The 15,274-nt window shown below is 50.0% G+C and overlaps 1 protein-coding gene across 1 annotated transcript in view; it reads left to right on the top strand.

Moving 5' to 3' along the window:
* Window positions 1-15,274, top strand: part of RHBDL1 (rhomboid, veinlet-like 1 (Drosophila)) — a 35,831-nt gene that overhangs the window by 17,675 nt on the left and 2,882 nt on the right. The window contains exons 3-5 of the mRNA XM_015419404.1: window positions 2,527-2,751; window positions 4,475-4,623; window positions 9,550-9,662. Of these exons, the coding sequence (XP_015274890.1) occupies window positions 2,527-2,751; window positions 4,475-4,623; window positions 9,550-9,662 (487 nt within the window). The remainder of the gene's footprint in view (window positions 1-2,526; window positions 2,752-4,474; window positions 4,624-9,549; window positions 9,663-15,274) is intronic.

Here is a 15,274-nt window from a genome sequence, read left to right as displayed (position 1 = left end):
GAGAACTGGGTTTGAGTCCCCACGCCTCCACTTGCAGCTGCTGGGTGACCTTGGGTCAGTCACAGTTCTCTCAGAGCTGTTCTCTCAAGGACAGTCCTCGAAAGAGCTCTCTCAGTCCCACCTACCCCACGGGGTGTCTGTTGTGGGGAGGGGAAGGGAAAGGAGTTTGTAAGCCGCTCTGAGACACCTTTGGGTAGTGAAGGGCGGGGTACAAATCCAATCTCCTCCTCCTCCTCTTCTTCTATTTATCTACCAAACGCATACCCCGCCTTTCTGCCCTCATCAGCCACTCTGAGACTTCGAGTGAAGGGTGGGGTATCAATCCAATCTCCTCCTCCTCCTCTTCTTCTATTTATCTACCAAACGCATACCCCGCCTTTCTGCCCTCATCAGCCACTCTGAGACTTCGAGTGAAGGGTCGCGTTGAAAGGCCTCAGCCTGAGACCCCAGAAAGCCGCTGCCGGTCAGAGCTGGCAACGTTGATCTATGGACCAATGGTCTGACCCAGCAGAAGACCGCATCGTGTGTCCCTGTGTACTGAGTAACCTCATTGCATGCAGAACGTCCCAGGTTCAAATCCCCCGGCAACTTCAGTTATCACAACTCAGGCGGGAGTCATTGGGAAAGGCCTTTCTTTGCATGCGGCCCTGGAGAGCGGCTGCCAGTCGGAGCAGGCGATACCAAGCTCGATGGCCCAGTGGTCTGGCTCGGTTACATAATTGCTTTTCGTTGGGCTCTTGACGCATTCATGGTCTTCTTGCGCTGCCTCTTTATACGCAGCTCTCTCCTTTGTTACCTCGATGACTCTGCAGAGATCGTGGGACCGCCGCATCCATTTATTTTCTTTAATAGCTCCGGACTTCTCCTGGAGACTTCCAGCCGGTCAAGCCCAGCCAATTGCCATCGGGCCAAATCGCTCCGGTTATATATCACGACTCCAAAGTCATGCTCCTAATTGTCCTTCGCCGGCTCCTGCGAGCTGAATAATAATAATAGTTGCTGGATCGGTCCCCGAGCAGCTAGGCTAGATGGGATCTGCCAGGGCCGCTCAGTGGTAGAGGACCTCTTGGTTTGCTGAAGGCCCCGGGTTCAAACCTTGATTCCCCACTCCTCCACATGCAGCCAGCTGGTGTGACCTTGGGTCAGTCACGGGTTCTCTCAAGAGCAGGTCTCTCAAGAGCAGTTCTCTCAGAGCTCTCTCAGCCCCACCTGCCTCCCAGGGTGTCTGTTGTGGGGAGGGGAAGGGAAAGGAGGTTGTAAGCCGCTCTGAGACTCCTTTGGGTAGTGAAGGGCGGGGTACAAATCCAATCTCCTCCTCCTCCTCCTCCTCTTCTATTTATCTCCCAAATGCATACCTCGCCTTTCTGCCCTCATCAGGGCCACCACAGTGGCTAACAGGTTAAAAACATCCGTCATGAGAACACATTTTAGAAAACCATTCGAACCAAACCAAAACACAGGACTGAAACAGTCAAAACCAAAGCACACGCAACAAGAAAACTTAACAATAAAGACGAAGAAGAGTTTTTTGCAGATTGGAAGGACTTTAAAGAACACTTGGAGAAACATTGGGATGTAAAGAATAATCTATTTTGGTTTGATAGCTATTAAGAATAGGAAGAACTCGGGAATAGTTGAATATAAGATGATATTAGTTAAAGATAATGTTACCTGTTAAGTTTTGTTTTTAGAGGAGAATGATGGATAAGAAGAAGAAAGATTTGGAGGGGGTGGGAGCACTGCGGGAAGCCAGAAGGAGGGGAGGGAGGGGGAGGGGTAAAAAGGGTATATAATAAAGGAAAATGTTTTAATGTTGGACATGTTGTGATCAGTGTTCCCTCTAAGCTGAGTTAGTGTGAGCTAGCTCACAGATCTTTAGCCTCCAGCTCACAGATTTTTTGTCTTAGCTCAGGTAGGGATGGGCTCCAGAGCAAGCTAATTCATGCAGTATCCAAATCGCTCGCTCACAACTTTAATGCCAGCAGCTCACAAAGTAGAATATTTGCTCACAAGACTCCACAGCTTAGAGGGAACATTGGTTGTTATATCCTGATAATAAAAAGTTAAAAACAAAAACAAAGCACACGCAGAAAAACAGTCATTAAATCAGAGGGCCAGAAGGGGGCGGGGGGGGGAGGACAGGCAAGTCTCTCCAGGGAGCGAATCCCAGAGTTTCGCTGCCGTGACCAAAAAGACTTTCTCTGGGCTGCCACCCACCTACTCTCAGAAGGTAGGGGCAACGAAAGGAGGGCTTGGTAAGATGACTGTAGCTGTCGGCTCCTTGACTGACAGCTCTGAGCCTAGTTAACGTCTCTTGCCTGTCCCAGAAATGGACTTTCGGGAAACCAAATGACCCGGGGTGTTTAGGAGATCAGTTTGAGGCCGTGATCCCAAAGGCCTGAACCGCCAGTCCCAGGTTCAGAGGCCAGCGAGGTGGACGGCGCGTGCCCAGTCTCCTCGCTATAGGGGGTGGCGTTTTGCCACGGTCAGTCGGCCGCCATCGCGCGTCACGGTCTCTCTCTGCAGATCAGCAGCAAGCGGTCCAGCAGCTTCAAGCGGGCCATCGCCAACGGGCAGAGGGCCCTGCCCCGGGATGGCCTCCTGGACGAGACGGGCCTGGGCTTCTACAAGCGCTTCGTGCGCTACGTGGCCTACGAGATCCTGCCCTGCGAGATGGACCGGCGGTGGTACTTCTACCAGCACCGCACCTGCCCTCCACCTGTGTTCATGGCCGTCGTCACGCTGACCCAGGTAGGTGGGGAATTGTCTCGTAATCCCCCAGAGCGCCAGTGGGGGCGTACCGCGCTCGGGGGAAGAATTAGCCATTGGTCACTAAATCCAGAGATGCTCAGGCCGAACTGTACATTTCATCCTCACTGGAGGGTGCCCAGACCCTTTGGTTGTAAAGTGTTTTCCGCTCTCCCTTGATATCTGTGCGGGATAGAAGCACGAGAAAGTTTGGCCTGGTTTTGCAACACCGGGGATTACCCTCAGGGCCATGTGCATTTGTGCTTTTTAAGGATTTGCACGCCATGAATCAGAATCCGGCAACCGAATATCCCCAGTACCTGGATTTGGAAACCTGAATTTGTCCCATTCGGCCGTGTTTCTTCCGCTGTGTTGATCCATTTGCTATTTGTGGAGAGGGAGTTGGGGGGTCCGGCACTTTCTGGTCCAGGGAAACTGAGTCAGTAGGTCTTTAGGCACTTAAGGTGTCTGCTGGCATCATCTTCCCTTATGATTTCCCGGAGAGCTCTACAACCTGCTAATCGGCATCTCTTGGCGGTCGCCGGCCCCAGGGACATCCATCTTACCTCGACTTGGGCCAGGGCTTTTTCGGCCCTGGCCCCTACCTGGTGGAACGAGCTCCCATATGAGATCAGGGCCTTGCGGGACCGTTTACAGTCCCACAGGGCCTGCAAGACGGAGCTCTTCCGCCAAGTTTTTAGTTAGGACGGCACTGCAATGTTCCCTCTAAGCTGTGGAGTCCCGTGAGCAAAAAATTCTACTTTGTGAGCTACTGGCATGAGAGCTGTGAGCGAGCGATTTGGCTCCTGCATCAGTTAGTTGGCTCTGGAGCCCTCCTCCCTAAGGCAAAAACCTGTGAGCTGGAGGCTAAAAAACTGTGAGCTAACTCACACTAACTCAGCTTAGCGGGAACACTGGACGGCAGGTGTCCCCCTCTCTATTGGGCCTCCCCTTCACTGGGTCAGATCTGTGTAATCCATCTAGAACCCCCGTTTATGATAGACCTCATCTGTTGAGCCTTTGGTTGAACTATAGGAATCGTTATTGTGTTTTATGTGATGGGTTTGAATGGTTTTTAACGGCTTGTGTCTTGTATCCGATGGAACCCGCCTGCTATGCAGAGAGGGCAACCTACAAATCTCATAAAATAAAATAACATACGAGCCTGAGGTAGGTCGCCCAGGCTGACTCGATCTCATCAGATCTCAGAAGCTAGGCAGGGTCGGCCCTGGCTAGTATTTGGATGGACACCAGGGCCAAAGAACACCAGGGCCGCGATGCAGAGACAGGCCATGGCCAGCCACCTCTGAACGTCTCTTGCCTTGACAACCCTACTGGGCCACAAGTCAGCCGTGACGACGACACTTTCCACGAGTTTAAGGACTAAAAAACTGTTTTTTAAAAAATAAACTCGGGGGTTCTTAGGAGGCTGGTTTCCTGGACCAGTACGTTGTTTTCCAGCTTTTTTGGTCTCCTGCGGTATCTCGGCCTTAGGAGGTGGGAAGCCGATTTTCCCCGCCATCTTGGAACGCATCTGGTTCCATTTACTGGTAATTTTAATGCTGGCTTTAAATTAAATTACGGATTGTATGCTGCTCTGTTGTAAGCCGCCCGCAGGGAAGGGCGGCTGAGCAAATCCAGCTTAATAGAATAAATAACAGTCACCCATTCCAATACTCTGGACTCTCTTCAGTCCCTTTTTCCTTCCCCGTTCTCTGTGCATTAGATCATCGTTTTCCTCTGCTACGGGGCCCGCCTGAACAAATGGGTATTGCAAACGTACCACCCGGAGTACATGAAGAGCCCCCTGGTGTATCACCCGGGACACCGAGCCCGTGCCTGGCGGTTTCTCACCTACATGTTCATGCACGTGGGGTAAGTAGTACCTGCTGTGGTTTCCCCCTCTCCCATATAGGAGAGAAACGGGAGGGCGGATGGGAAAACAGACAAACGGGGGGGGGGCGGTGGTGGTTGGGAAAGTTGTTCATGACTTGATTCACCCAGGCAGTGCAGTCGTCAGTAGTTAAGCTCGGGATGCCGGGGGGTGGGGAGCTCTGCAAGTCTGCCGTGAAAAGCTGCCTGCAGATGATGTCGATTGGCTAGCGCCGGTGCCGTCACCGACGCCCTTCCTTCCCAGCCTGCAAAGAAGCCCCATGACTGGTTTCGACACTGATTTTTAATAGCGGTGGGACGATTTGAGAAACGTATGTTAAAAGCAGAGAGGACGGATGATCCTTCCGAAGAACTGCAGGAATATTGAGCGGGGAAGGCTAGCACGTTTCTTTTCCCCTCCCCGTCGGCAGATGAACGTCGTTGCCGTTTTCCGCCAACGGACTGTGATTCTTAGGATCTTCAACCGACTGGCGGAATCAAACTTTATTCTCCCTAATGGAAAGTTTCTTCTGTGACGAAGCGTGGGCTGCTGCGTTCTTAGAGATCCTGCAGTCATCTTTGCTCGTTCCACAAAAAATTGGTGGGGGTCTGGACAGCATTTCAGGAGGTATCGCTTCCATTCCAGCGTCATTGCTTATTGGTTCGTGCCAGAGTTTAATCTGCAGCGCCTTGTGTCCAGGTGAAGCGTATTCCTCTGTCCCTGGCACCCATGTCAATTGCAAGAACTGCAAGATCTGTGGAATGTGGTTGTTGGAGAATCGTAAGGGGGCTATTGGGCAGTATCTGTGCCGCCACCAACAATGATCTGACCATTTCTCGTGCCAACTCCCTTCTCCTCTGCCCGGTCTGCACCACCATCTCCCTGATGTCACAGGTGGTCGCCAGTCAGGATCCTCCGCATTCTGCTTTTGCAAAACCGATTTTTAGCAACGGTTTACTTGAATGTGTCCATTTTCTGCTTTCTCTTGCTGGATGATTGCAGCAACTCTTTCTAGTTCCCTCACGCCCTCTGGGTAGGATGTGGATGCCGTTTCGAATCAAATCAATAAATTTCACTTCTAGTTAGAAGAAAGTTACTATCGTCCTAATCTTCCTCGCCTCCTTCTTGCTTCCCCGGCGTGTTTCTTTCTCCCTACCATGGTTACTAAGAAAGACTGACATTCTGTGATCCACTCAGTGTGATTTGGGGCCTGCTACCTGTTTGGGAGGGCTGCGGTGGCTCAAGTGGTTAAGACACTGAACTGCAGACCGGAAGGTTGGGAGTTCGGGAGTTCAAGACGGTAGTGGTGTAGTGGTGGCGGCTACAAGCATGGACGGCTTCAAAAGGGAATTAGATAGGCATATGAAGCAGAGGTCCATCAGTGGCTATTAGCCACAAGGTATAGATAGGGGCTCTGGGGCAAGGGATGCTCTGTCATCTTGGTGCTTGGGGGGGGGGGATCAACAGTGGGAGGGCTTCTAATGTCCTGGCCCCGCTGGTGGACCTCCTGATGGCACCTGGTATTTCTGGCCACTGTGTGACCCAGAGTGTTGGACTAGATGGGCCTTTGGCCTGATCCAACATTGGCGTCTCTTATGTTCTTATGTTCTAACTGTGCAATAAAATACAACAAGATCAGAACAGTTAAGGCACCAAGTGCAATAAAAATAGAACAAGTTAAAACAATTAAAACAAAAACTCGCATCTTGCAGGATACATTAGGAACCTCTCCTGTTACATGTCGATGTCACACTGTCCCCCGATAAGGCAATTTTACTTGCACTCTTAGGACCTAAACTGGAAGGTGCGAATTGGTACTGATGTCATTTCCAGGATGTGCAACTACTCCTACTGACAGAAGGCCGGATATTGGCCCCAAATAAAAAACCTTTTGGTGTGTCATTCCATTCCAGATTGGAACATTCCATTTCGGGTCCTCTATTACTCATTGTTTCTTGCCTTACATGTGTCACAGGGACTTTGTTGCTTGGTGTGTTTTTGTACTTTGCACCATTTGACCTCTGAAGAAGGCTCTTGTGAGCCAAAATGCGTCAGGTCATACATACACTGTTCTTCTCTGCTCGTTTGTCACTTTGAACATTTTATGAGGCTTTATTTGTACTCAGTTGTTGGCTGTGGAACCTGACATTCTGTTAAGAATGGCGTCGCTTCTGCAAGCATAATGGGATATAGAGTATTCATATGCATACCCCCCCCCCTCCTTAAGCCAATTAGCCACATTCCCGCGCATGGGAGAAGGAGCCCCAGGCCGTTAGAGCCAAAGCTGGGAACCGACAGCGCTCCCACGGTTCCCTCACTCCCAGACACCACACCACCTGCGCGGCTATAGGTAAGCAAGCGTTACAGCAATGAAGAAGCACAGAAGGAATGCAAGGGTACTATGTACACAGGCCAATGAAACATCTGACTCCTCTTGCAACCATGGCAGCATAGCCGACACCCCTGCGGGGTTTTTATATGACTTTGAAATAAACACTCTTTTGTCTAGACTTCCTTATGTTTTTAACTTTTGGCCCTCAATAAGTTTTCTAAACTTCCTTTGGAGGTTTTCGCTTGGTTGGTTTAGTTTCTCCCACCCCCCTTTCTTTGCGTAAGCCCCCGTTAATTTTTATTTATTTATTTATTTGACTTCAGGGTGGCTTTTTGTTGTTGTTGTTCAGTCGCACAGTCGAGTCTGACTCTTCGCGACCCCATGGACCATCTCCTGCCAGGCCCTCCTGTCTTCCGCAGTCCTCCGAAGTTGGTTCAATTTCATGTTCGTTGCATCGATGACACTGTCTAACCATCTCATCCTTTGCCATCCCCGTCTTCTTTGACCTTCAATCTTTCCCAGCATCAGGGTCTTCTCCAGTGAGTGCTCCCTTCTCATTTGGTGGCCAAAGTATTTGAGCTTCAGTTTCATTATCTGGCCTTCCAGGGAACAGTCAGGGTTGATTTCTTTGAGGATTGACTGATTTGTTCTTCTTGCAGTCCAAGGGACTCTCAAGAGTCTCCTCCAGCACCATAGTTCAAAAGAATCTATTCTTCGGCGCTCGGCCTTCCTTATAGTCCAGCTCTCGCAGCCATACATGACTACTGGGAATACCATTGCTTTGACCATGCGGACTTTTGTTGGCAGGGTGATGTCTCTACTTTTTATCATGCTGTTTAGGTTCGCCATCGCTTTCCTCCCAAGGAGCAGGCGTCTTTTAATTTCATGGCTGCAGTCACAGTCTGCGGTGATCTGGGATCCCAGGAACGTGAAGTCTGTCACTACTTCCACGACTTCCCCTTCTATTTGCCAAGGAGTGATGGGGCCGGATGCCATGATCTTAGTTTTTTTGATGTTGAGCTTCAAGCCCACTTTTGCGCTCTCCTCTTTTACTCTGAGCAAGAGGCTCTTTAGATCCTTTTCACTTTCAGCCATTAGAGTGGTATCATCTGCATATCTGAGGTTGTTGATCTTTTCCCCAGCAATCTTAATTCCCGCTTGTGATTCATCCAGGCCAGCATTTCGCATGATGTACTCTGCATATATATTAAATAAGCAAGGTGACAGTATACATCCTTGTCGTACTCCTTTTCCTATGCTGAACCAATCAGTTGTTCCGTATCCGGTTCTAACTGTCGCTTCTTGGCCCTTATACAGGTTTCTCAAGAGACATGTGAGGTGGTCTGGTACTCCCATCTCTTTAAGGACCTGCCATAGTTTGTTGTGATCCACACAGTCAAAGGCTTTAGCATAGTCAATGAAGCAGAAGTAGATATTTTTCTGGTACTCTCTTGCTTTCTCCATAATCCAGCGAATGTTGGCAATATGATCTCTCGTTCCTCTACCTCTTCGAAACCCAGCTTGTACTTCTGGTAGTTCTCTATCCACGTACTGTTGAAGCCTAGCTTGTAGGATCTTGAGCATGACCTTGCTAGCGTGTGATATGAGTGCAATTGTGCGATAGTTTGAACATTCCTTGGCATTGCCCTTCTTTGGGATTGGAATGTATACTGATCTTTTCCAATCCTGTGGCCACTGTTGCGTTTTCCAAATTTGCTGGCAAATGGAGTGCAGAACTTTAACAGCATCCTCTTCTAAGACTTTGAATAGCTCAGCTGGGATACCATCACCTCCACTAGCTTTGTTGTTAGTAATGCTTTCTAAGGCCCATTTAACTTCACATTCCAGGATGTCTGGCTCGAGGTCAGTGATTATACCGTCGTGGTTGTCAAGGACATCGAGGTCTTTCTTGTATAGTTCTTCTGTGTATTCTTGCCATCTTTTCCTAATCTCTTCTGCTTCTGTTAGGTCCCTACCGTTTTTGTCTTTTATCATGGCCAGCTTTGCATGGAACGCTCCCTTGATTTCTCCAATTTTCTTGAAGAGATCTCTAGTCCTTCCCATTCTATTGTTTTCTTCTATTACTTTGCACTGTTCATTCAGGAAGGCCTCCTTATCTCTCCTTGCTGTTCTCTGGAAATCTGCGTTCAGTTGGGTAAATCTTTCCTTTTCGCCTTTGCCTTTCGCTTTCCTTCTTTCCTCTGCTATTTGTACCAACATAACAATTTATACAATATGAGTCTAAAACAATATAGTCAATAAAATATCCAAATGCACTTATTAAAATCAAGAGTAAGCCTTCTGTTCTAAAGTGCTAGAACCGTCAGTGTGGTCTGAGCTATTGAAATGCTTGCCGGAACAGCTCGGTCTTTACCGCTCTACGGAATTGGTAAAGATCCCGCAGAGCTCGGATTTCGTTTGGGAGCCGATTCCATAGTACTGGTGCAGCTAGGGAAAATGCCCGAGTTCTTGTCGACCTAAGCAGAGTTCCGATGGGACTGAAAAACCAGGTTTCCGGGCGTCAGGATTTCCGGGCAAAGGGAACTGCAGGGGACTCTTGGGTATGACGTCGCCTCTTTCCTTGTGACTTTTCCAGGTTGGAACAGCTGGGATTCAATGCCCTCCTGCAGCTGATGATCGGCATCCCCCTGGAGATGGTGCACGGCATCCTCCGCATCAGCTTCCTCTACCTGGCGGGAGTCCTGGCAGGTGAGTGTGACCGAAGCGTCCCTGCTTCCACCGCACCGGGACGCGCCACATCAGCCTTTTGGGTGCCGCAGGGTTCTTTGCTGCCGTATGCCGTGCGCTGTTTCAAGGTCAATCAAAAACGTACAGAAGCCACCTTGAAAAGCGTCAACAACATCTGGGGTTTTTTTGCAAAAATGTTTATAGTATTATAAGGTGGCTCAGAGGTTAAGATGCTGAGCTTCAGACTGGAAGGTCTGTTGTTCGGCAGTTTGAGACCCGAGTGCCGCATGACAGAGTGAGCTCCCGTCTCTAGTTCCAGCTCCTGCCAACCTAGCAGTTCGAAAGCAAGAAATTGCAATTAGATAAATAGGTACCACTTCAGTGGGAAGGTAACAGCATTCTGTGCGCCTTGGTGTTTAGTCATGCCAGCCACATGACCACGGAAACGTCTTCGGACAGCGCTGGCTCTTCGGCTTTGAAACGGAGATGAGCACCGCAACCCTAGAGTCAGATTCGACTGGCTTTTGAGTGCAAATAAAGTACAAAATGTGTAATTACATTAAGAGACGTACAATTAGAAGCGGGACACGGACCCTGTGGAAATACAATTTTAAAGGGACTGAGCCATCTCCTTTATGCCGTTAAGGACAGAGAAAACCATTCACTCTGACAACCAAAGAGAAGTCCCTCGTAGTGTGAGGTCTTCAAGGTTGTTCCACACGACAGGCCTGTTTCAAATCGTGGATTCAGAGGAGTTAGCCGTGTTAGCCTGTTGCTGCAAAATAGTAAAAAGCCCAGCAGCACCTTTAATACTAACAAATTTATTATACAACAAAGTTGTTGGTCTTAAAGGTGCCATTGGACTCCAACTTTGGTTTTTTTAATCCCCCTGAGGGGAGGTTTTTATTGATTTTTTGCACACTACAAACTATAACTGAAAATATAGGGAGGGGAACTACATCTAGGGAGAAAGAAAGAAGACCCACTACTAACTAAAAACCCAAGAGTAGGAGATCAATACATCAGCTTATCATCATGTTTGTTTCAAAAAGCTAATAATACAATGAACATAGTCGGTTATGCTAGGTTAATGATGGTTTAACCATCCCTTTAACTCTTTAGAGAAATCCCCAGAGCATCCCCAAGTTATTTCAACATTTTTTCAGACACAAATCAGAGTCCTTCAGCCCTTATTTATTCTTATCTTTTCTAATCCTCAGTTTATATGGACTTTTGGGGGCAGCTGCCCCCTTTTCAGAGGGGTAGTCCTCGTCTGAAGACACCGAACCCAACTCGCCATCAGATTTGCTTTCTTCTTCCTTTTTGTCCTCAGCTGATTCCCCAAGCTCCAACTTTGTTGTATTGCTTCAGACCGACACGGCCGCCCACCTCGATCAAACTTTATTGTAGTAGAAACTTTTGAGAAACACAGCTCTCTTCGTCAGAGGCCTCTGGCGAAGAGAGCTGTGTTTCTCGAAAGCTTATGCCACAATAAAGTTTGTTAGTCTTAAAGGTACCACTGGGCTTTTTACTGTTTCAAATCGGTATCTCCATCAGGTTGTTAAGTCTTCATAAGGCTTGTGGGACTGCTGCTAGTTTCTAAGAATTCGCAAGCGCATGGCAGCCACCATGGACGGCTTCAAATTAGATAAGCATATGGAGCAGTGGTCCATCAGTGGCTATTAGCCACAAGGTATAGATAGGGGCTCTGGGGCAAGGGATGCTCTGTCTTCTTGGTGCTTGGGGGGGGGTCAACAGTGGGAGGGCTTCTAATGTCCTGGCCCCACTGGTGGACCTCCTGATGGCACCTGGTATTTCTGGCCACTGTGTGACACAGAGTGTTTGACTGGATGGGCCTTTGGCCTGATCCAACATTGGCGTCTCTTATGTTCTTATGTTCTTATCCCGAATGACAAGCTTGAGATCGCCGCCTTTAAGATTATCGCAGCAGGGTTTATGTCCCGCTTGTAACTGTACGTCTCTTAATGTAGTTACACATTTTGGGCTTTATTTGCACTCTACTTAATAGCTGATCTTATGACACGATAAGTGTTTTTGCAAAAAAAACACCCCAGGTCTTGTTTATACTTTTCAAGGTTGCTTTTGTATGTTTGGTTGATCTCACCTGTTTGCTCTTTGGTGTGTTGTTTCAAAGCCGGGGGGGGGACGGACACCAGAGTGCAGCTGGGTCGGGCGGAACCAGGGATCCCTCCAGATGGGCCAGCCTCACATTCCCCTCCCCTTGCTCAATGTGGCTGACGGAAGCCCGTGGGAGTTTGCACCGTCGCGTAGCTGGCTGCTAGGGATGAGCACGGGAGCCCTTGGGCGTGCGCGAACGAGAAAGACAGAGAGCGAGGCATCTGCACAACACCTTCCATGCGTGATGGGGCTGTGCATGGGAATGGCCTGGTCCGTGCGTGCGACAGAAGGAGGCAGTAGAATTAAGGCCGTGCCACTTCAGGCCACCGGTGGAGGCTCGGGTAGGGTTGCCAGACTCCAGGTTGGGCCTGGAGATCCCCTCCAGGTGCCAAATATGAGCTCTCCTGGAGAAAATGGCTCCTTTGGAGGGTGGACGCCGTGGCGTTATACCTCGCTGAGGGTTGCCAACCTCCAGGTGGGGCCTGGAGATCTCGCCAAGGACTACAACTGTTCTCCAGCGGACAACGATCACTTCCCCCCTGGAGCGAATGGAAGGTAAAGTCTCCGGAATAATATTCCCACTGGAATCGTACTCCCCTCCCCCAAACCCACTCTGCCCGGACCCCTCCCCCCCAAATCTCCTGGAATTCCCCAATCCAGAGTTGGCGACCTGAGGTTTGATTCTCGGAACGCTCCTCTGTACGAACAGCTCCCTACAGATGGGAGACCAGCCGAAGGACGAAAGGGAGGAGGTGGCCTCTGATTCCCTTCACTGCTAGCTTTCAGGCTGCGGGGAGTTTTTCTGTGTGAAGGAACCGAGAATGGACTGGGCGGGTGGCAGATCCGGACGCCTGTTGCCTCCTTCTCTGGCCGGCGTCCACCAGCCCTCCTTCCCTTGCCTGTCGTGACTTGCAAAAGAGGCACCGAGGTGTGTGTGTGTATTTTTTTAAGGGTGTGTGAAAAATTCGGTCTCTCGGTCCCTTCGGTTTCGATTGCCTGCGAATCGGCAGCCCAGCAGTGTGGAAATGCCGCTTGGCATGAATCCCTGGAGCTTCCGGCTCCCGGCTTCTGCCGTCTCCCCCGGTGAAGATTCGTCCCATTTCTCCTGCTCGTCCCCCCCCCTCCAGCTGTGCGCATTCCCTCTTCTGCAAAGCCCAGCACGACTGTGGCGTCCCACGCGGGCCCGACCCAGACATGACAGCATCTAAATTATGGTGCTTCAGAGCTGGATCGTGGACTGCGGTGAAGGCGCGGCGGTTTTTGCAGAGCCCCCCCTCCCCCCGGGCAATTAGGACAGCTGCTGGGATTACTCACCCATCGATGTCTTTGGAGAGGCGGCGCACCCGGGATGCAGGGTGAACAATCCCTCATCAGCCTGCCGCCGCCTCCCTTCTCCCGAGTCGCTGGCTCAGCAGAGCTCGCCCGGGAAGAGAGACGGCTCAGATCCGCCTGCCCGCCCCCGCTGCGGTCCTTTGGGAGAGGCAGGCGGTGGCTGAAACAGGACCCACCTTGACCCGAGAGCCGCCCGAGAGAGAGACTTCTGCTTTCAGAGGTCGTTTTACACCCCTGCAAGGTAGGCCCGATGCGATTAGCCCTATCTGGCAGGTGGGGGTGGGCACTGAAAGAGCAGAGCTTGAAGCTGAGAAGGTGTCTGATTTGAGGGGGCCCCTCCTAGGATTGTGGCTAGGGTTGCCAAGTCCAATTTGGGAAATATCCGGGGACTTTGGGGGTGGAGCCAGGAGACTTTGGGGGTGGAGCCAGGAGACTCTGGGGGTGGAGCCAGGAGCCAGGATGTGACATCTCCCTGGGAGAGGGGAGGGAAGAAGCACAACTGAACTCCAAAGGGAATTCTGGCCGTCACATTTAAAGGGACTGTGTTCCATTTAAATGCCTTCCTTCCTTTGGAAATAATGGAGGACCCCCTGGTCCAGTCTTTTTGAAACTTTGGGGGGAGGTTTGAGGAGAGGCACCAGATGCTATATGGAAAATTTGGTACCTCTACCTCAAAAAACAGCTCCCCCCAGAGCCCCAGACATCCACAGACCGATTCTCCATTATACCCTATGGGGACCAGTCTCCATAGAGTATAATGGAGCACCCAGCGGACACCCCCTCCCACTGTCTGATAACCCTGAAATGGGGGGAGGGCCATCCCCTGCCCCCAACTGGGGATTGGCAACCCTAAATGTGTCCCAGCAGGATATCCAATAGGTAGCTCACGAGTTACCAGTGTATCCCTTAGAAGACCCAGAAAGAGATTTGTGACAATATCTGCTCTAGGCTTTCTACAATATTTCTTTCCTCTGTTCTGTTTTAACTGATAGGACAAGAACTAGGAAAACTCCTGGAAATCAAAGAATTTCCAGGACAGGACAAACTTGGTGACTCTCACGGACCATTTTTCTTCTCACCTTGACACAGAGAGTACTCCCTCTTTCTGTGTTATACCTCTGGGGATGTCAGTCACAGCTACTGGCGAAATGTCAGGTCCTACAATGCCAAGACCACAGCCGTACAGCCCGGATAATCTACAACAGCTAATAGGGTATAAGCTTTCAAGAGTAGAAAGCTTATACTCTAGAACTACCCGCATCCCTTCACCCGGTAGCCATCTTTCTCCTGCGGCCTCTTTGTGTGCTCCGAACAAGATACGATTTTTGGGGAACGGGCTTTGCAACCGAGTGGAGTCCAACCGGGAAAATTTCCTCGATTCGGTCCCTTCCCCTAAGGGAGGGCGGTGGGCAATGCTCCCTCTAAGCTGTGGATTCTTGTGAGCAAAAATTCTACTTTGTGGGCTACGGGCATTAAAGTTGTGAGCAAGTGATTTGGCTACTGCATAAACTAGTTTGCTCTAGAGCCATCCTTCCTGAGCCAAGACAGAAATGTGTGAGCTGGAGGCTAAAAAACGGTGAGCTAGCTCACACTCACGCAGCTTAGAGGGAACACTGGCGGTGGGTAAAAATGTCACGGGGATAATAACTCAGATTGTTTGTGGGCATGGAGCACGTGTCAAAAACTTTGTCTGGCTGTCGGCCAAATCAATCCGAGCAGTTCACAGGAGTTAAAAAATCCACAAAATAAAAGGCAACTTTTAACAACAAGCAGTTTATCGAGTATCGAAAAGGAGTTCGGGTGACCTTGAAGTCCCTTCTTGGAAAGAAGGTCTTTCCTTTGGCACTTCGAGGAAGGGGCTTGTATAGGAAAAGAAAGGGCCAAATTCTGCTGGGCCCGTAGTTGCTCGTCTGCGAAGGGGGTTTCGGTTGTCCTCCCAGCCTCAGTTCTCTGCTCAAGATTTCCCCCTCGCCTGTCGGAATTGAGTTGCCGGCCAAGCGCGTGTCCCGACACCGTGCTTCGACGCAAGCAGTTATGCTTACCTTTGGAAGGGGTTATGCAACTGGACATCTTCGTCGTCCTAGGTATAATATTTTGCATGGGTTAGGTTTAAAAATGCTAATCTTGCATGTGCGATCGTCTCGCAGTAAGCACGGTGCTTG

Source organism: Gekko japonicus, unplaced genomic scaffold (genome assembly GCF_001447785.1).
Source record: "Gekko japonicus isolate JY-2015 unplaced genomic scaffold, Gekko_japonicus_V1.1 scaffold513, whole genome shotgun sequence".
Classification (NCBI taxonomy): Eukaryota; Metazoa; Chordata; class Lepidosauria; order Squamata; family Gekkonidae; genus Gekko; species Gekko japonicus.
The sequence above is the reverse complement of the archived record's forward strand: the minus strand, read 5'-3'. Positions and strand labels throughout refer to the sequence as shown.